General features: G+C 40.2%; 1 protein-coding gene across 4 annotated transcripts in view; it reads right to left on the minus strand.

Moving 5' to 3' along the window:
• The window catches only part of LOC135493186 (FHF complex subunit HOOK-interacting protein 1B-like), a 51,058-nt gene that overhangs the window by 22,853 nt on the left and 7,117 nt on the right, over window positions 1-21,088 (minus strand). The window contains exons 3-9 of one of the 4 annotated variants that reach the window (XM_064780235.1): window positions 20,893-21,051; window positions 19,811-19,897; window positions 12,702-12,743; window positions 5,372-5,539; window positions 4,651-4,730; window positions 3,568-3,744; window positions 44-145 (exon numbers count right to left, since the gene is read on the minus strand). In XM_064780235.1, coding sequence (XP_064636305.1) covers window positions 44-145; window positions 3,568-3,744; window positions 4,651-4,730; window positions 5,372-5,539; window positions 12,702-12,743; window positions 19,811-19,897; window positions 20,893-21,051 — 815 coding nt within the window. Of the gene's footprint in view, window positions 1-43; window positions 146-2,233; window positions 2,300-3,567; window positions 3,745-4,650; window positions 4,731-5,371; window positions 5,540-12,701; window positions 12,744-16,250; window positions 16,299-19,810; window positions 19,898-20,892; window positions 21,052-21,088 lie in introns of all 4 variants that reach the window. The other 3 variants (XM_064780236.1, XM_064780237.1, XM_064780238.1) reach the window with 3 other exon arrangements.

A 21,088-nucleotide genomic window follows, 5' to 3' on the forward strand; every position in this document is an offset into this window, starting at 1 on the left:
AATGACATTTCAGCCATCAGTTTGGCCCGAATGAGGAGCCTACCTGATTCGATGCACCCCTAACACTGTGCTACATAAGTTCCCAAAGCCTTTAAGCCATTTGGGCTGCACTGTTTTAATACTTTCTGATGTACACCACACACCACTGAAAACATTAAAACAACTTTCAGACTTGAAAACTTGTGATGACACAAAGAAGTAGAATTATACATTTATCAACCTGCACGCATTGCAAAAACTGTTCATGAGAGAAAATGACCCCCACTCACAACTTTTCAGAAAAGTTTCAGCTTGACACCAACAAATTTTGATCACATTATCCAACATTGCTCTTACATACACCTATGTTGTGCGGTGTGTTCCTGATAAGCTATCAAAATCCACCAGCATTATCAATTCTTTTCAACCAGCAACAGCTAAAAGAAGATAAGACATTTATTCCCTCAGTCTGGGCCAATGTTCCTTTTGCTTGATATCAGTGGATTATTTTTCGAAGGAAAAGTCAGTACCCAGGCATTGCCCTAGCTATTCTGAGCAAAGACAAGGGGATAATCACTTCCAATACTTGAGTATGCACACCGCTAACTTTGACCACTGTTCACTGCATGTCTGCAGATACTCTATAATACTATGTTCGGATACGACATGGAAGACCCTTCAGATTTCATTCAATTTTACAAAAGCTAAAACTTTCCACATATATCCCTGGGACATTTTGGGTAGCTAAGACCATTCATAATGATATCTGGCAAAATTTTCTTCAAAAGTTTTATCAAATGTTGACTTTGCAGTAAAGTTTTTGATACCAACTGTCCTCATGTCAAACCGGTAAAGCACACTCCTGTACATTGTTATGTGCATGTAAAAGTCTGCATGCATTGTAGTACAATACACATAACAATGTACAGGAAAGCGTGCTTTACCAGTTTGACATGAGGACAGTTGGTAAATCTTGTTGCAAAGTCAACATTTGACAAAACTTTTGAAGAAAATTTGGCCAGATATCATTATGAATGGTCTTAGCTACCCAAAATGTCCCAGGGATATATGAGGAAAGTTTTAGTTTTTGTAAAATTGGATGAAATTTGAAGGGTCTTCCATGTCATACCTGAACATAGCATATATTACAGAGTATCTGTAGACATGCAGTGACAGTGCTTTGAGCGTTGTTATGTCATAAACAATCAACAACAAAAATATTCGGACAAAATACCTGAACAAAACAGCAAACTGGCTATTATCATTACTGATGATATCAGATAATGTCAGATGAAGTGGTGTTTTCTTCGATTAAATCACAATTTTAAAACATACAGTGTGTTGCATTACTGGCTGCAGTGCATATGATCACAACAGCTGCTGCATCAGACAGAATTGAAAGAGGTCGGAAAATGGAGCACAGTGCTGGGTACCCAAATGTAAAGAGATTATGTCTAAGAGGCTGAATTATAAACAAGCTGTCTGCTTCTAAAATAACTAACCTAAGGGGACTAAGTGCAATTTCAAGCTTTTTTTAAAGTGCTTCCAGTGCTTTATTTTTATCTCAAATACAATCTAATAACTCAAACAAAACTTAAGGCCTGATTCCACTGTAGTGGGAAGCCATCTCAGTTTGCTGCTCTGGGGAAATTTTAAAGGCAAAAATTGCAACTCGACAGCAACTGTGGCATATTTTAACAAAAACTCTCAGATGGAAGCAGTCCTTTATAGTCAATTTATGCTAGAACCACCCCACGAAAAGATGATACTTTTATCATTCACTCAATTTAACAGTTCTTCCATATACAGTGGAACCTCCCTTAACGGACACCTCTCCATTAAGGACAACCTCTCTATTAAGGACACTAGTTCTGGTCTCAAATAGGTTGCTTCCAATTTGACCTCTCTAATCAGGACACCTCTCTATTAGGGACAGCATTTGTCAGTCCCAAGGATGTCCTTAATAGAGAGGTTCTACTGTATGTGTCAGCAATGAGATTGATAAGTTTAGTGCTAGAGCGGAGGAATACAGCCTGGCAACTTCACTGTCCTCAGCCCCCAACTCCCTCCTCAGCTTCGCCCAGACATAAACAAGATTCCAGCCCCATTTAGATTCCATGAAATATATTAGTCCAAAAGTGTGTTTGTAAGCTGAATAGTGTCTGTATGTATAGGGCAAAGTTATGATTGAGTCATCCATATAAGGTTAAAAACGTATTATACTAACTAGATTTTACTTCTTACTGTAACTCACCCCCTATCTAACTCAACTTTCAACTTCTGGCCAAATCTAGAAAATGCCCTCTGCGTTGTTGATAACCTGGCAGAAACATTGTCGAAATAACAAAAACGTAAAATTCCATTGCTAGTGCAGACAGAGAGAGAGTGCAAACAAAAGAACCGGTCAAATAAATTACAAGATTTTAGATGTGACAACTGCCAATGTTGACGCCGAAAATAATTTGTGACTCGCTCTACCAAAACTAGGCGCTTGTCGCATCTGAACTCGACAGGTTGATACGGACTTGTTGTTCATTTCCCTATTGTAGACCTTTTGTGAAATCTATTACAAACTGATTTGGTCACATTTCACAAAAGGTCTACAATAGGGAAATGAACAACAAGTCCGTATCAACCTGTCAAGTTCAGATGCGACAAGCGCCTAGTTTTGGTAGAGCGGGTCACATTTGTTGTTAGCTGTAATAGGACGGGGACTCTCAGCTAGCAGTCGAGAGGTACCTGGTTTGAACCCAACTGTCACCTGAGACTCCAGGGAAGTATCTTTGTCCAACTTGCCTTATTCCACCCGGGCAATGCCGGTATTAACTTAACTCTGCCTTTTTTTCTTTCAGTTTAAACACAATTAGACTTAACGCTAAGTCAAGTCGGTGCAAGTGACAGAAGTTTTTTAAACAACCAATCCCTGGTTTAATGGGATCAAGTGAGAAATGCTCATGTTGTAGAATTAAAACCTGGTTTATTCCAGCACTTTTTGGAGCTGAGTCCACTTCCTCAAAGATGGTCTCTTTTATTTCTCTCAAATATCTTGAAAAGCTTCATATTCTTTTCATCCATATGCTTTTAAAGTTGTATTAAAAAATGTTAAACTCCACGACACTCTCTGAGGAACTTATCGCACTATACTTTACTAAAGAAATTCTAACACAAGAAAGTCTAGCAGACAAGAGTGAAATTCTCCAAGGGCCCAAGGGGGATTCAGAAAGTCAAGTGAACAAGGTTTGCCTCGGATAAAATTTGAAAACTGAAAACCCAAAATATGGAGTAAGGCAGAATGATCCATGAAATGACAGTTATTATCAAGGAGATTTAGAAGTGGCTGAGACAAAAAGCGGACAAAAACCTTTGGTGCAAAGGCCATGCTTTACTCAAGCAAAATACAAAATGTAGGTGGGACAGTCAGTGAAAACGGGAGACATTACTGCTTTTAACCATGGGAAACAGGTACAATTGCATAGAAAAGCATTCAAAGTAGTGTCTCAGTAATCACATTCTGGCCACTCAAATTGAACTACATACATATAAACTTGTAGAAAGAATTCAGGAGAATATGACATCATAAATACCAACCTTGATGCGGGATCAGGAGTACCAGGCGTACTTGTTCCCTGTGGACTGTCACTCCACTCAGGCAGGCAGCACGCCGGCGTCAGTGACAGGAACTTCTCTGCCGTCTTGCTGTAGATGTCAATCTCTTTGAGCGAACGTTTTTGGCTGACCATGACATGTGTGCAGGGGATGAGGTATCTAAAATGAAATCAATTTATTCATTTAACCATAACTTTTACATTTAAGCTTGCTGCATATAACTTAGTTTTTGTTGCTGGTTGCTTCAACACAACAACAACCACAGCAGCTAGATAGAAATCATTTAATTGAGCAACAAAAAACTCAACGTCTGCTCACGGCAAGTAGTCTTTATCAGGTGGATAAGAATTTGGAGTAAAAAGTTTGGGTGGGATGCAGCTAAGCTGATAACATGTCTTTGGATGACATTGGTGATAAATAGCTCAAGGAACTGTCGTTCTGGACCCAGGTTCACAAACAGTACTGCTTGGCATCATCCCCTTTAGTAAGCACAACTGATCATCATCTTAAGACAATATGTATTTAATCTGCTTGAGAAACTGGTCCAGCTAGGACTCAACAGAGGTTTGAGGATCTGAATCATAATGAAGAAGAAATTATACCAAAAGGGTTTTTCCCTTCGAACTGATAGTCACTTTGTCCACATAAAATCAATCTGGGATGAGGAAAATTGTTGATACATAAAACCCGTTTTAAATTCGCCGATGCAATTTGAAATTACATTTTTAAAAACATCAGGGACAACTCTCTGTGCAACCCGAACAAACCACAAACAACTTATCCTTATAAATCATTGTCTACCCATTACAACAGGGGCACAATTAAGCCAATCAAGGCCCTATCATCAAAAGAACAGGAAGAGGCAAGTCCATATTCACAGCACAGGGAAATGTACTTTTGAGAATATTTGTAGAGGAGAGAAGGCCGCTTTAAGTTTCTTATTGATTTGAAGATATCACAATGTACATGTATATGTTGCATAATACATATGCTGCAGAGTTGATAACAGTGATCAAGATGCTGGGTCTTCCTTGTATAAACATAGCATCAGCTTGTTGAACTTACTTGAATACAAGTTGAAACATGACTTCTTCACAGTTCAGATCCACCATGGTTTTGAACAGAGCTAAGGATACCATGCATAACTGAAAGCAACAAACAAAAGCTTTTTAAAGCAATATCTTCACAACAAAATTGACTCCTTCAGCAAGTTACCTCATGCCCGTAAAATTGCCCCTAGCAAACTGATTTTTCCATACACCATGTCTTATACCTGATGCTAACATTCCCTGATCTGGCAAGGTAAAATCTATTGTAGATGAGATCCTCCTCCTCAATTTATTTTAACGCTTGTAAGAGTACCCATTTAAATTCGGTCTCATCAAGGTTCTTGATTACGGTATAAAGTAGATCAGAGAAGTAGGTTCATCACATTACAATGCATGCTCTCCTTTATACAATTTCCATCCGATATGCAAGCTCAAGGCACAGAATCACAGCCTGAGCCTTTAAAGGGGAATTTTCCACAATCTTTTCCAGCATTATTCATAGCAAAACATGGTCAATGCAAAATACAATTTTCATCTGGGCCTGGGATTTGAAACAATTCAATTCACTAACTTGGCATTAACATTATCTCAGCATTACATGAACATTTATCTGCCTCAGTTAAGCCCAGGAGACTTAATACGGTCAAGATAAAGTTAAAGTCAAGTTCTGCATTGTGAAATGGCCATTTTAAACTCCTATTCACTTGTGACGTTATGAGTTTACAAAGAGGCCATACCCGAGAGTTGCTATTGATCCTGGTGATGAGCGAGTCGAGGATGACAATCTCGTCATGTTTCTCGATCAGGATGAACTTGAGAAACGTCTGCATGAGAGCAGGCTCGGTGATCTGTCGGATGAATAGGTCTAGGTATGCGGTGGCTGCTATCACCTCTTCCAGGGAGTTCTGCAAAAAGATGACGGAGAATTGTTTAAAGATGAAATGGCCAAAGGGCCATTGTGCTCACCGTGTAGATATTTGGTGGTTAGGAATTCATCCTGGTTAAGAAACTTGCTACATGTATAGCATATAGGTCAAACCAAATTCGGTATTACATGTGATGTATCATGGCCCCCTGGTGGCCAAATTGAGAATCGGATAGGACCGAAATTCGGTGTCAGAGGTTACCTGATTTAGGGAGTAATGTGTACCAAATTTCAAATTCATAACTTTAGCAGTTAAAAAACGTGCCACTGTTTTTGAAACAGGATACAGATGACGACGGACACTGCGGTGTTGTATAGACTCCCCTACGGTGAGCCTAGGTGCCTGGGAGAAAAATCCTGAAAATTCCTTGCCATTTCGTCAAATTTTGATCAAAATTGACACGGTAAAAAGCAGAAAATTCTCTGAGCTACGCTGAATCTGCAGTACCAAAGCATCATTTGTAACAACGCTTCCGATTGGCTGATTTGTTGCTTGGAATTACTAATAGAAATTGAAAAATGGGGATTCCCCGGCTGATTTTGCTCCCGCTCAGGTTTATGAGCCTCTGGGTTGCGGTCCTAAAATCGGCCGCTTGGGCTCTAAGGGCTATTAATAAGGCCTGCAATAGGAGGATAATACCAATGCAATGACCCACAGACCACAGACTCATGACTTTGTAAACATTGGCTGTGAGGTAGAGTGCATTTCAAGGTTTGCAAGAAAAATTTCCTTTTTTTTCCGATATGAATTTGACATCATTCGACAAAATGACTTGTCACTTTGTTACATCATTAACTAGAAAATGTTTTGAATGTAATGTGTAACTGTTTCAAATCACTCTGGCAATCAAAGTGTAGTGGACACAATTATCAGCAGAAAAAACAACAACATGCTATTTAACTGATGCAAACAGAAGCTAAAGAGAAAAATAAGAAACATAACACCAATGTGCAGAAGACTCAAAGTCAAAACATAACGCAAAGGAAACTAAACTGGTTATTGAGGTGAGTATTATAGTAACACTAGGCGGTAAAATGTACAAGTCATGCAATTAGCAGGACAACAAATCATAAGAAGTTGTGATTGCTTTTTGATTGCTTTGCTATTTCATAAAATGAGTTTCAGTAAATACTTAAAGACTACTCATTAACCCTTTTGCTGCAGCTATGCCACCCGTCCAGAGACGTTGAATAGTGCTAACTTCATTCATATGGGCAAATAACATTCAAAGGTGTCGCCATCTATAGCACCTGGATAAAACTAAGTTTCCCGAGTGCGTTTGGCCATTAAGAGAGGCTGCAGCAAGGTGCTGATGAATTTACAACGAAGGTAGGGCATGATGTACTGTGCAGTTCACTCGCAAATCATGGGGACAAGTATGACGTGCTATGCAATCACCAACAGCAAAAGGGTTAATGTACTGTATTTGTTGCTCTTAGCCATCAGCATTTTCTAAGACCTCTCCAGAAATAATTGTCATGGACACCTCATAAACTGATCAAGATTTAGACAGTGTCACACACTCACCCTTATTTTGGACAATACTGACACCCCTGTCTGTGCCAGAGATAATGGTAACCAGCCAGACAGGCTCTATCAGCAATTGGGAGATAAGGTCGTCAACCATGATATCAGGGATGCCACATCACACATGAAGTCAAGATGGCATTTGGTCAATGTGATGGCATACACGTACACGCCGGCGTACACGTACACGACGGCGTACACTTACACGACGGCATACACGTACAGGGCGGCGTACAAGTACACGGCGGCATACACGTACATGACGGCGTACACGTACACGGCGGCGTACACGTACACGACGGCGTACACGTACACGACGGCATACACGTACACGACGGCATACACGTACAGGGCGGCGTACACGTACACGGCGGCATACACGTACAGGGCGGCGTACACGTACACGGCGGCGTACACATACACGACGACGTACATGTACACGACGACGTACACGTACACAATGATGTACACGTACATGATGTACACTGTACATGTTGACGTACACGTGCATGATGACATACACGATGATGTACACGTACACGATGACGTACACGTGCATGATGACGTACACGTGCATGTAAACCTTTACTATTTCATGTCACATCGTATCACATGAAAATAGTGTGTTGAAAGCGAAGCTCGCAGTACAGGATAAGACATACAGGAAAATAACTGGTTGACTTGGCTAAATTGTTTCTACAAACTTATGCGTCTTCAAAGTGGTCAATGAGCTGTTTTAGTCTGTGGTCTAGTAATGAACACTTAGCTGGTATTACAATATAAAGCAAGACGTTTGGTCAAAGAAGTCACTTCAATTCTCGTGATCGCTCATCTCACTGTCACTATCACACAAATCGACCATCTGCCAGGGTATTCAAATGACTTCCCTAAATTTGAAGAGTCATGCAGCAGGATTTCAAATCAAGAGACTGAGGGTTATTTCCAAGGACAGTTGTGAGGGGTTTAATGAAAAGCCTGATCAGTATTCCTTCGACCTCCCACAGTCCCAGTCCCGAGGCGGATGCCTCAGCCACTACTGGTAGGCGATCAGGACTGGGTGCTAATAATGTGCTGCGATCAATTAATCTCACTGACTTACAACAGGCTAACATTAGTGTCCCTATCGTGCAAAAAGATCACAGTATGAAAAATAACTTTTCTTTCATATGAATTTGATAGTTGGTCAAAGGTGTTTTTTTTTTGTAATTCATATTCCTCTAGAAATCTAGAACAATTTTTTAGTAGAGCCGAGTTCTTTATTGCAGCAATCACAGCAATTCTTTAGTAGCACCAAAAAAATTCAGGACATCTATCAATATGCTCATAGCAAATATTGACTTTTTTCCAGATGAGGTTATGTTGACAAAACTGGTGCTGATAATTTGCAAACGACCATAAAATTACTACCGATTAACAATTGTTGCTCACTGCACTCAAATGGCTTGCAATGATTTTCAAATTCTGACGAAAACAAATTTCAGAATGAGCTTTCAGTTGAATTGTGACCAACTATCAAATTAAGATGAAGCACACTCGGGCGAACAAGGTTTTCTCAATAGGAAGTAAATACAAAGCAGTGCCTCCTACTGGTGACATGAACAACTACACCTACTAACCCGGAATGGTTTCAGCTCTAACAAGGGTAGTGGCATCCCTGATATGTCCTTTTGTCATGTACAAAGTTAAGAAAACACAGCGTTAGATATATATCTGATGTGCAGATTTCTACAGCGAGAGTTTACACAGCATGTAAAGAAGCTTTAGGAGAAGCTTGCAAAGGTAATGGTGGAAGTCAGATGGCCATCATCAGCCTTCGTAGATAAAATGAAATGGCTAGGTGCCATTGTTTTCAGCGGACTGCCCTTTGGTACATAAATTTCATTCTGGTTTAGTCCTTCGCCAAACGATCAATTCAAGTAATTTGACCTCTGTCAAGTGACCTTGAAAAGTAGGTCAGATCGTAAAGCAGGGTGACATATTAAAATGTATCGTTTGTGGTGGTTATGTAACCATGATATAAAACTGGTGGCAAGTGGTGAAGTACCTTCCTCAAAGAAGGTCTTTTTTAATCTAAGTTTCCACCAAAAGACTTTAAAGAGTAGTTCTTGGCAACTCTGCCAGGAGAGGATGCAAGAAGCAACCCAGCCCGGAATCCAACATAGAACCTCTCGATCATGAGGTGGATACTCTTCCACCTTGCTACCCCTGCCCCCACCCCCCTTGGGAGAGGTAATACTCGCCGTAACTTAATATAGATTCACCTGAAAAGCAGGTCACCATGGACTCGACATGAAATCAGGTGAGGATAAAAGTGACCAGGTTAATGCTGGCTATGTAGCCCTCTCTCTGGAAAAGACTTGTTCGTCTGCGACACACATTAAATGTGACCTCTACGTTAACCAGGCTGAAGGTCATCTGGTCGTCACGCACATGCGTGATAACTTTCGGGTCAGTATTGTCCTATTTCATAAAAGTTGCAAACGCACTAGCATGAACAATGACAGACACTATGCTATATTATATATTCACCGATTCACATCCCATCACGATACTATAATGCCACACCATTCTGGTTATGCTCATTCCTGGATATTACTCATTTCCAGTTGATTGATATGGAGTGTAAATAGGAGATATGAAGAAGCATTAAAGTTTTACGATACTTGGCCCTGAATTTCCTAATTTTAAAACACACAGTGAAAGCGTGTTTGGCTTTATAGTTTTTTCAGTGTGAGGTAGTTTGTAAAGGGTCTTTGCCTAACAATGTCATTTCAGAAGATATGCTCCACAGATAGCAGAGCATGCTGTAAAAGCTTTCCACCATATCATCATCACCAACGTGCTGATATATACAAGCTGAGGAAAGTTCCCATTCTGTAGTGCAAAGTTGATGCCATGCAAGTTCATCTGAAAATTTTCCCAACAAGTATAGGCACTCAAACCAGCAACATCAACAGGCTATAACACTGTCTACACTTTTGGCAGTTCCTTTCTAAGTTGAGAAATATCCAAGAGTACATGTGACACTGAGGATACTTTTCATTCCTTTAATTTGTCTTGTGATATTATGTTCCCTCAACATTCTGGAACTACACATAACTGACACTTCATGAAAGTTTGCACACTGACACTCCAGGCAAGATTTGTGTTGGTCACAATACTGTCCAAATCACAATTGTCATCCTTAAATTCACGTCATTGGCGTGTTATTGATGCGCTACCCAGTACGTAGATCGCGCGTAATTTACGCGAAACATATAGAGATAAGCGCGTCATTAATGCGCAACTCATCACATAACTTGCGCGTCACTGAAGCGAAGTAGGGTGGAGGTCATTTGTGATTTGGACTGTAGTTCTGTATTCAAAATGTCTTTGTTCTTCTTTTAGTCCACTAAGTCTAGAACACAGACATTTTTTAACTAAGTAGTTTGATTGAAAATCAACACACTGGAATAAAAGTTGAAAATTTCAACTGATCACACTTTAAAATGTTAAAAACAATTATAACAAAGTGGAATGCAACACACAAAATTGGGGAAACATTCTAACTGTAAAAACATCCTCGAATTTTCAAAAACATTGAAAGGCACATGTAGAAACTTTTTTCAGCTATATACAGAAGTCAGAAATACCCAAGACTAGGTTTCAATCAAGAGATCTCTGAAGACGCATCTAAGTGCTAGAAGACAATTTTTAGGAGAGGCAGTGCCCTTAGCTTGTTCTAACCACAAAAGAGCACTTTATAATGTGTCATTTTATTCATTATTATCATTATGTGCCCTAAATGTAGCTATAGATAGCGCTCTCTGGCCAAGACTAAACTTTGACAAAGATTTATTTCTGTCCGCCATGCAAGGCAGCAATACTACCTACATGTACATGACCTAAGCAAACAAGCTATGCAAGTGTTACAGGCAGTATTGGATAGCTCAAGTTCATCGACTGTGTTCAAATGATTTTTTATCTTGAACACTCATGAAAACTATTTAAAAGTGTTATGTGTTATAGACCAGCAGAGAATGAGATTTGCTTCATGCTTCTGGGAGTCTACACTCTATGATAGTCCAGTCATCACGGTCAATAAAGAGATGATCTTACAACTTTCTCACAGGCATATGACAGGCTTAATCGTGGGGAAAAGAAAATTTCTGGGAAATCTCTAGACCTGCCTTTCCATTTGTTCATGTTTTACAAATTGAAATTAAAAGTCAATTTGGAATCCATTTAAAATTCCCTTTTTTACTCAGTTCATATTGTTGGTTGTCAGGGGGATTAGTATTGTTATAATAGAAAAGCTAAAACTGCATAAATTTATTGTATTTTGTTAGCGTTTTAAACTATAAACGTGATACACATAAAATTTTGGAAGAATTTTGTTTAAATCAAAATTAAGAGCACTTGAAATTTTCATAAGTGCGCACACCCAGGACCAACTTACAGGACACAGCCTGATGGTGGCAGGAGTCATGTCATGGTTATTGGTATTGGTTTGGCATTTGGTCCACCCTTAAAATGCTCTCGATGCCGTTTAATTCACACTTGTATCAGGAATCTTTTCATCACCCGCTCAAATTAGACTCATTCCCTATTTACGTTTATTGGCTTCTCCTGTCCTGATGTTTTTACTTCTTACCATTTTTTTCATCCAAATACAGTGGAACCTCCCTTAGCAGACACCTCTCTATTAAGGACAACCTCTCTATTGAGGACGCTAGTTTTGGTCCCAAATTCGTTGTTTCCATTCAATTAGACCTCTCTAATCAGGACACCTATCTACTAGGGACAGCACTCGTCAGTCCCGAGGGTGTCCTTAGTAGAGAGGTTCTACTGTAATTCAGTTTGTTGAAAAAAATAAAACAAATGCAATGGGACCAATGGCAAGCAAGAATACTTCAGGGGTGGCCCATCCTGAGGATATCAGGGGTTAATGTTCGCTTCCCCGGCCCTGCACACAAACCCATGAGACATTGGCCCTCATTCGGTGAAGTGGCCAGTGCAGAGGTAAGTGCACCCAATCAGAGCATCGCTTACATTTGAGTGTAGGAGTTTCAAAGACATAGTAGCAATGATATCCAAACTCGCATTTCCCTGATTGTTTTGATCATGCTGATTTAATAGACAGCATTGTCTCCTTCGAGTCAAGTACTGCAACCTCGATTCTAAGATTTCTGAGAGTGATTTCCATTCATACAAATCATTAGAAGTATGGTAGTTGATAGCTATCTCGTTGCTGACTTAACCCTTATAGTGCCGAATTTCCCAGGTTGAACCAAATATTTTGATAGATTGATTCCGTTAGAGCCGTTACCAGTTGAGCTACGATCGTCCGCGGGAGAAATTTAAAAACCGCACGTATAAGCGTGGTTGGCATTTAAGGGTTCTAGTGTCTGTACGAGGAACTGTTCCCGATATTTAAAAACCGCGATTGGCCGTTTAAGGGTTAAATGTGATGTACATCTGTACTTCACTCAATGAGGGCGAATGTCTCCGGGGTTTGTGTGCAGGGCCAGAGAAGTGAACATTAACCCCTGATTTCCTCAGGACGGGGGTGGCCTAACTCTAACTGATAAATATCAACAGATTGAGAGCAGGCTAGACCACTCATTTTACTTACTTCAGTCACCTTTCCGTACAACTGCAGGTCAAGCTCAAAGTCCTAAGGAAACACAATAACATTTACAGATAGCAGGGAGCTGAATATTCAGTTTTCATAAAACTAGGATACATGCCAGCTAATTAGAGTTTTACACCAAACCGTGTAAAGGTACACGTACATGTACAAAATATTCAGACTCGTCAATGTACAAAATTACATAATGGCCCAGCTTCTTTAGCTCAAAACATTTTTGGTTGATTGTCGATTGCTATGATTTGCCTTAATAGGAAGAGAAGTTCTTTCTGCAGTTCATCTTGGTCTAAAACCATAAAATTGCTTATTTCACTTTCGAAGTTTCTTCATGTTCTTTGCAACCCGAAAAATGGGCGACACCCCAAATAAACACATTGGGTGAGTGGGAGATTGAAAGGCAAAGGGGCTAAGTGCTTAAGGATCTTTCCCTTGGATTGCAATTCTAGCAAAAGCTACCAGGGCGATTTTTCTGAAACTCGCATGGATGACACCATGGCCCAAAACAAATGAATTGAAATCAATTTCTTTTGTCTTGCTTGAAACCCAAAAACGACAGGGTAGATAGTGGGAGCTTTGTATTTTTAGACATTCCACAAGAATTGCCATGACAAACCTCTCAAGATAGTAAAAAATTATATTCAGCCGGCCCAGTACATACAGTAGGTCTGGTAGAGTGGTGAATCAGACTGTTTTCCTTGGTTTTCAAGGACGCCATATTGAATCAGAATGACTTTGACAGTAGTCTTTGTTACGAACCCACATAAACTTGATCATTGCACTGAAAGAGTGCTTATTATTAATGAAATGTCCAGGGGACATTGTGCTCACTTGGGAATGATCTAGTGGTAGATGAAATGAAACGTGGAGGTCAAATTGACTTTTCAATATGACAAAATGAGGCACTATCAATGACACTTTTAGAGACTGACCTCTGTGAACTTGAAAAGTAGGTCAAAATTAGGTAACATGGGACCCATTTTGGGTCAACTTGTACAGATACAACACAATTTGAAGAATCTGAGACAAATAGTGGTGAAACATACCACCTTCATTGAAATTTTAGAGTTTTACCTTTCTGACCTTGGAAACTAGGTCAAGGTCAAAATGTTATAAGCACTATCTTAATAAGCTTCATATCAATCAATGATGCACATAAAGATCACACAGTGAAGGTTTCTTGATATTTGACCGACATATGTTTTATGACCTGACCTAGTTATACCTGAAAAGAGGTCACATTGACCGGAGTTTTTGTTAACAGGTACAGATGCCCAATAGGTGTCTACATATCAAATTTGAAGACGCTAGGACAATTAATGACAAAACGTGCCAACTTTGCGGAAATTTTAGAGTTTGACCTCTGTGACCTTCAAAAGTACATGGAGGCCAATTCAAAAACCTGTATATTATGTCATGTAGTCACATCAGAAGTGCTGACAGTTAACATTTCATGGTTCTAACTATCAGCATTCATGAGATGACAAAACAAGGTTTTCAAAGATGGCCAGCCGCCTGGAGCCCAGAAAGTACGTCAAATAGCGATGATTTTTGTGTGTCAAGTCATGTTGTCATAAGACATCCACACACCAAGTTTCAACTTTCTAGACTCAACAGTGAGCAAACGTGCCAACATTGTTGACGGACAACGGACAATACGTGAAGACGTAAGCTCACCCAGGTGTGCCATTCCCCAACAACACTAGCAATCTCTGGCCGACAATCTTTTTGAAATCGATTGAGGCGCCATCTGATATCATCGGAGAACACTAATCATTAATTTTGTGCATGACAGATGGCAAAGCGAGCGTGTCCAGCAGACGATAAGCCAAAATGGCGGGGGCATTCTGTCAACAGTTTTTCAGCGGCTGAAGTGCTTTTGACTAAAAGCGATCGAAGACAAAAACAAAGCCATACATGAGTTCTAATCATTACTCAGGCTTCGTCTCATGATGGCCAACTCTCAAAATGAGATAAATTGCTTTTTTTCTGTTTTTTCCACAAAATCATACCACGGCATCAAAGAGTTAAAACTCTGCCAACATAATGTACTATCTCTTGTGAGTGATTGCATCAATTACCAGCAGCGGTTGTAAAGTTATGCCGGTACCCTAAACACCCACTGGAAAGTAGTACGACATTAAACCATCTTCCCTGCCAAAGTTACCGACTATTTAAAAACCACAATGCATACTTCCTTCCCAAGACAACAAAGGCAAATAATGGTCAGACCAGAAGAATGCTAAAACCCCACCAATGAATAAAAGGGCCTCTCATCATGTATCACATCCATCATGAGGTAACAGTGTTCTCGCCAGGATTTCAATCAAACGGGGCGCAGCCGGCCGGAGGCCAGCGCCTATATGCGCCGCAGGCGCATTTTTGGCGGGGGTCCGGCCATCCCCCGGAAAAGTTTTGAAACCTGGATGCTCTGAGGTGCGATTTCAGGCCTAATTCTGGTGAAATAAAACGACATTGGAGCGTTAGTATCGTAGGCAAAACATTTTGCTTCACGGCAATTTGCGGCGTCACGTCGGTCGGCGGGAGGGACGCATGGCGGGGTATCCACGTAAATACTAGTATTCAAACCGTTACATGCGCAGGGCTGTTTACTTGTACGTTTCAACCGTATTTTGTAAGTTTTCCGATGTTAGTGCACCGCTGTACGGTCGGGTATACTATATTATACGGAGAGATAAAAAGTTGTGTTTGTACGGGCACTCAACATAAAATAACCACCTGAAGACAGTTTATACGATAAAAAAGTGAAGTTGTACGAATAAAAAATTCACTGGTTTCAAAAAAAGTTTTGATCCCCTTGGCCTTGCCCTCCCCGCTTGCTCCCCGGACCCCGACATCGTCAAAGCACATGGTATTTTGTAACCAGATAGCGGCGCCAAATATAGATGCGCAGTAGCCAACTGCGCATCCCGCAGCCCGCGGGATGCGCAGTAACCAACTGCGCAAGCCCTGTGCTTCTTCATGATGACATGATGATGATCGACGCTTCTATACATGTACAATGTTTACTTTATTAAAAATTTGTAGAGGCCTTCTTCTCGTTTGATCCCGTGTTACCCTGTATATCAATTGAAAGAGACTGCAGATTTTACGCCGACAGCTATTATCATCCACCTGCGGCACACCTGCAAGCACTCTTTTGACATAATTAAAAACAACCGCCCCGCTCTGCCGCTAGCCGATCGTACAGGTGCGCTTTTGTCCACTCCCTTGACCTCGTTGCCAAGGCTACGGGTGATTGTTATTGGCCGACCGTCGGCTGCCGGAACACGTGGACAGTAATGGTAGTAGGCCCTACTGCTGTACCGGGTAATTGAGATGGCTGGCAGTCGTGTTGCGGTGGGATAATGATCGTTGAGTGACGGCGGAATGTTTATATGCGATATTTACGGCTGTGTTTGTGTAACTATTGGCTTGGATTTAAGCATGGCGGAGGTGAATTTAAAGAGGGCGGCTGCAAATTTAACAGGGCGGGCTAATTACCCGAACACTGGGTAAATCATGATGAGGACTTACTTTGATGAAATAGCTAGAACCAACAGTAATAGATACAAGTGAATCCATCTGCATCGAGAGAAAAAAACAGCTTAGCTTCTACTGATAAGTAAAATGAATATTTTTCAAATCAATCAAGCCCCAAAGGTTTTTCAGCGTTTTCCTTTGCATTTAACTTGAACATGTCAAACCTCAGCGTTTCTTCGAGTTTTTTTGCGTGGACGCCAATTTGACAAAAAATAAATATTTTCACAGTGTGATGGACTTGTATACTATAGGATTTCTGGGTGCAGTGTTCAAATATAATTATTTTTATTTATTTATTTATTTATGTATGATGGTTTTATGATTCGAGGAGTTATTAAGGCATGCAGCGTTCGTAAAAAAAAGAAATTTGTTATTGAATTTCAATTTTTCCAATTGCGTAGATACTAAATATAAATGACAGTAATGCCATTGTGTTGGCAGATCCATACAAATACTATATAATTTTCCGCAAATTCGTCATTCTGTGTAACAGCATTTCTATTTTCCTAAACCATCAGCAGATACGAATGGTGTTCCGGCTTTAATATGATATTGATAATGAGTTCTGAAGAAAACTTTCTTCAACATGTCAACTATAAGTAGTGCTGTTTTAAAGGGGGACTATAGGCAGGAGGAGAGGGGCGAATTTGGCCATCTTCAAGTGACTAGTATACACAGTAGAGTAAAGGCCCTTGTCATGTAAGACTTAGCACTAAATACAGTGGAACCCCGGTTGGCGACCACCCCGCTAACGCGACCACGATTCTCCGGTCCCGAATGGTTTCCTCTCTAATTACCATTAAGAGACCCCCGCTAAGACGACCACCCCGGTACCCCGACCGCGACCACTGGCTTGGCCGGTCCCAAACTGAAAATCAACCCCGCTAACCCGACCACCAGGCCTAATTGCCGTAATCGGTCGCGACCGCGGCATAGTAATTAGCACCTCGCTGCCAAGCTTTGTTGAGACGGGGACAATGGCCATGGGAATACATATGAAAACAAAAAATACAATGTGATTTTGCAGGTATGATCAATTGTATAAGTGTAAATGAATAAATAAACTTTCCTTTTCTAACGTTTTCATGGTTTGTTTTCATTACTGAGCCAGTTCAGTACCAGACATGCGCACTCAGCAGCAGCAAAATCATGTGATTTGCGTGATTTGCATATGAACTTATAATAAACGGCGGGTAGTTTGAAGACCACACTTATGACAATAACAAGCTTGCGAGACGTTTGAATGTTTTATGATATGGAGAACTTGGTTGATTTACTACAGTATCATTTTATATTTCTTTAAATATTTTGACTGAAAATAGATTTGATTAAAACTGTAGCATTACTCAACTCATCATTCACGTGGAATCATACGACAAGTTTACTTCAATCGTCACAAACAGTCGGGTACATGGAGGATGATTCACCAAATTGCCCGCAAATGCGTCACGTCGGGCAGATAATGAAACTTTGTGGATAAAATGAGTTACAAAATTACCTTTTCTAACTCATTCTGAGAATGTAACATGTAATTTTATCGACGAACTGTTCTTGCGAGGCATGATAACAAAACTTTGGAGCGTGCATCATCTCAATCAGGCAGCGTTGCTATGGTAGTACAGCGTACACACGCCATGCAGTCGGCACTTTGGCGGGAAAAATAATCATGTATTTCGTCTGGGGATTCCCAACCCCGGTAACGCGACCACCCCGGTAACACGACCACTCCAACCACGGTCCCATGAGTGGTCGTGTTACCGGGGTTCCACTGTATATCCCTCGTACAAGTGTGAATCATTTCGACCTAGTGTGAGATGTGAGAGACCCCTATTGGCGACTTTGTGTAACTTTATCTTGCCTGCCTAGCTGCTGCCTATATTGTCCCTTTAAACATGTCGGCCCGACTCATTCAAAACAAATGAAAACAGTCAGGGAATACATTTTTACTTCAAAGTTATACGACGCAAACCAAAGTGGGATGCATCATACAAAGAGCTGCTGCTGCACCACAAAAAACATGGGAAATTAAACTAATACACGTACAACATTTGTGGAGGATTCCCAGCAAAAGCGTATGGGGGATGTACCGGTAGTGACTATTGTTTTTTCTTTCACATTTGAAGAATATTTATTGCACATCCTTTTTAAGAATATACATTATATGAGCGGGGTTGTGTTAAAGTTCCCTCTGTGACTTTCATTTTGAAATGTACTTCAGAACTACAAATGTGATATGAATGAAATTGCTGAATGCTGTTCACCTCTGGCAAAGAATATGGCTACATGTACACAGCCATCTTGCAACTGCATTTGTAGGTCACAATGACATGGTCATGGAGTTTTCTCAACAAGGCATGCAGAGCACATGACAAGAGACACTGCACAGCACAGACTCTCAACAGGTGCTCAAAAAAACCTTACAGTCCGTTGTATTTTCCGTTTTGGGCACCATTATGCACAGTCATGACAGTGAGTAGAACCTGGTAATATCCTATTCGATAGGATTCATAAAACTGAAGTACACTACAGCCGACAAGGACTGGAAGTTATTTTTAGGACCTAAGTAAAAGATAGAGATTAACCACTTCACTACTGTAGCCCGAAATTTCGGTCCGATGTGCAAAGATTCACGCTACCGTACTGTAGACCGGAATTTTGGTCTGATGACGTCATGACGCAATGCACTACGATACATGATATATTGCACGCCATTAACACTTTGGGCGCTGAATTTTTTAGAAAATCAGAAAATGTTATACCCACACATCACAGGGCTATGACATACTAAATATTGGTGCTATGTCAGTAGTCCTTGAGTTTTATATGTTCAGTATGACCCCAAGACCATGATAAAAATAGAAAAAAGAAATTCTGATAAGATCCTGACCCCCCCCCTCATGCCCCTTTCTGTGACCACCCACCCCCAAACATGGCCTGAGGGGGTATGAAAATGAAAGTAAGCCACTTACCATAATACACAAGCCTTTATGTTTGCCTACACGAAGCATTCATCCTGCTTTTCACCGTTTTTTAGCATCAAATTACAATCCAATCAGCACTAATTAGTGGCTAATTAGTAGCCCCAAAATAGGGGTTAAAGATTTGGCATGTTTACCCCCCTAAAAACTCCGACTTTGGCCAAAGAAAGCTGTGTAACCTGTTGACATATACATGATCGCTGTCTATGAATACCGAGTGGAACTAAGTTAACGATGTCCGAGAGGTTCTGGGGCAGTTTAAGGGGCACTGGTCTCTCGTCGCAGTACAGCAACTACCACGCTCAAAGGGTTAAGTCATTGCCGGGAATGACGCTCTGAAGTCCAGTGCTCAATCGAATAACGTCAACAATTTCCAGTAGTAAAGTGGTTAAGGCTAAGTTTCCGAAGACATTGTCGATTAACAGCAAATGGTCATTACATTTGTATCTTTATTTTTTTCACAGTCAACCAATAATGTACGATCAAACATTGGCACAGAGACAACGATTTGAAAAAACACTGCAAAGCAAATCAATAATTTTTCATACGAGAAAATAATGACAGGACCATAGTTACCTGATGTAGAGCTGGACCAAGAACAGGTACAAGGAATCCATTGTAAATATACTTGAGCAGTTGATCACGGACCAGAGGATGAGACACCTAATGGAAAATTGGAAAATGTTTCATCTTTTGTTATAAACTGTGTGCAAATATGTTCGAGAACAAAAATTGCGCTGAAATCCCTTTGTAAATCGCAAAAATAACTCTTTACAAAACAAAAACTGGTTTCGGTGAAGCTGCTGGCATCATCATGAAGGGGAATTGGTTCAAATCAGAGAAGTTACACAATGTAATGTTCAATAATAATGGAAGAAAAATGTGAAAATAACGAACTTGGCGATTTCTATCAGGCATTTCTTTCAGGTTTGTGGCTATTTGTGGGACATTCTCACAAGATTTAATTTTTTCGAATGACGGAATGTGATTGTGGACATTGTTCCCAGCAAAAACATACTGAGAACTAGACTGCTAATATCTTATTCTAATGAGCGAATATATTTGTGTGCACATACGATATGTATACATGTTATCATAAGAAAAGACTAAGAATTTGGAACTACAGAAATTTAAAAAACTCATGTTTTTTTTCAAAAGGGCAAACAAACTTCCCCTGCACTCAGATACTAACAAAGTAACATTGATTTTAAATTCATTGTTCATATACGTTGTATTGATCACCATGACAAACAAAATGATACCTTTAGAATTTAGCCTCAAACTCCTAAAGATGAAGAAGTTACAGGGAATTTTTCTTGTAACTATTCAGAGTGTTGATTCACCTTTGTAGTGAAATGACCCCCTGGCCGAGACCCATTCAATCAGCCAAATGCCCAAATTTCACATCCCAAACCATGAAATTTCTATTTTGAAGTGATAGTTTTTAAAATGAAACAAGTTTATGCCCTTAAAAATTTCAAGGCATCCCCTTTGCATCACTTTTAGACTCAGACGGACATGTCCTTGTTGAGAGAACCATGCCCTTTTTGAAAAATTTTAATTTCAAAATGATTTATACAAAAAAGAAACTGGGACAACCATATCGAAACTTTGAAACCACTCCAAAATTTTGATGAACCACGTAAAAGCTTACTTACCTGAACCACGGCATTACAGAATTCGAGAGAATTGAGGAACATCACGAGATCCGGAATAAGGCACCAGTCATCTCTAGTCAATTGGCACCAGTCATCAGTTGGCATTTCCAGTTTCCGTGGTAATGATGAATATAAACCGCTCAGACCTGTGGCCAACACCTGCAAGCAAAGTCAGAAAGTTACTCTCTGTCAAATG

Source organism: Lineus longissimus, chromosome 9 (genome assembly GCF_910592395.1).
Source record: "Lineus longissimus chromosome 9, tnLinLong1.2, whole genome shotgun sequence".
Taxonomy (NCBI): Eukaryota; Metazoa; Nemertea; class Pilidiophora; order Heteronemertea; family Lineidae; genus Lineus; species Lineus longissimus.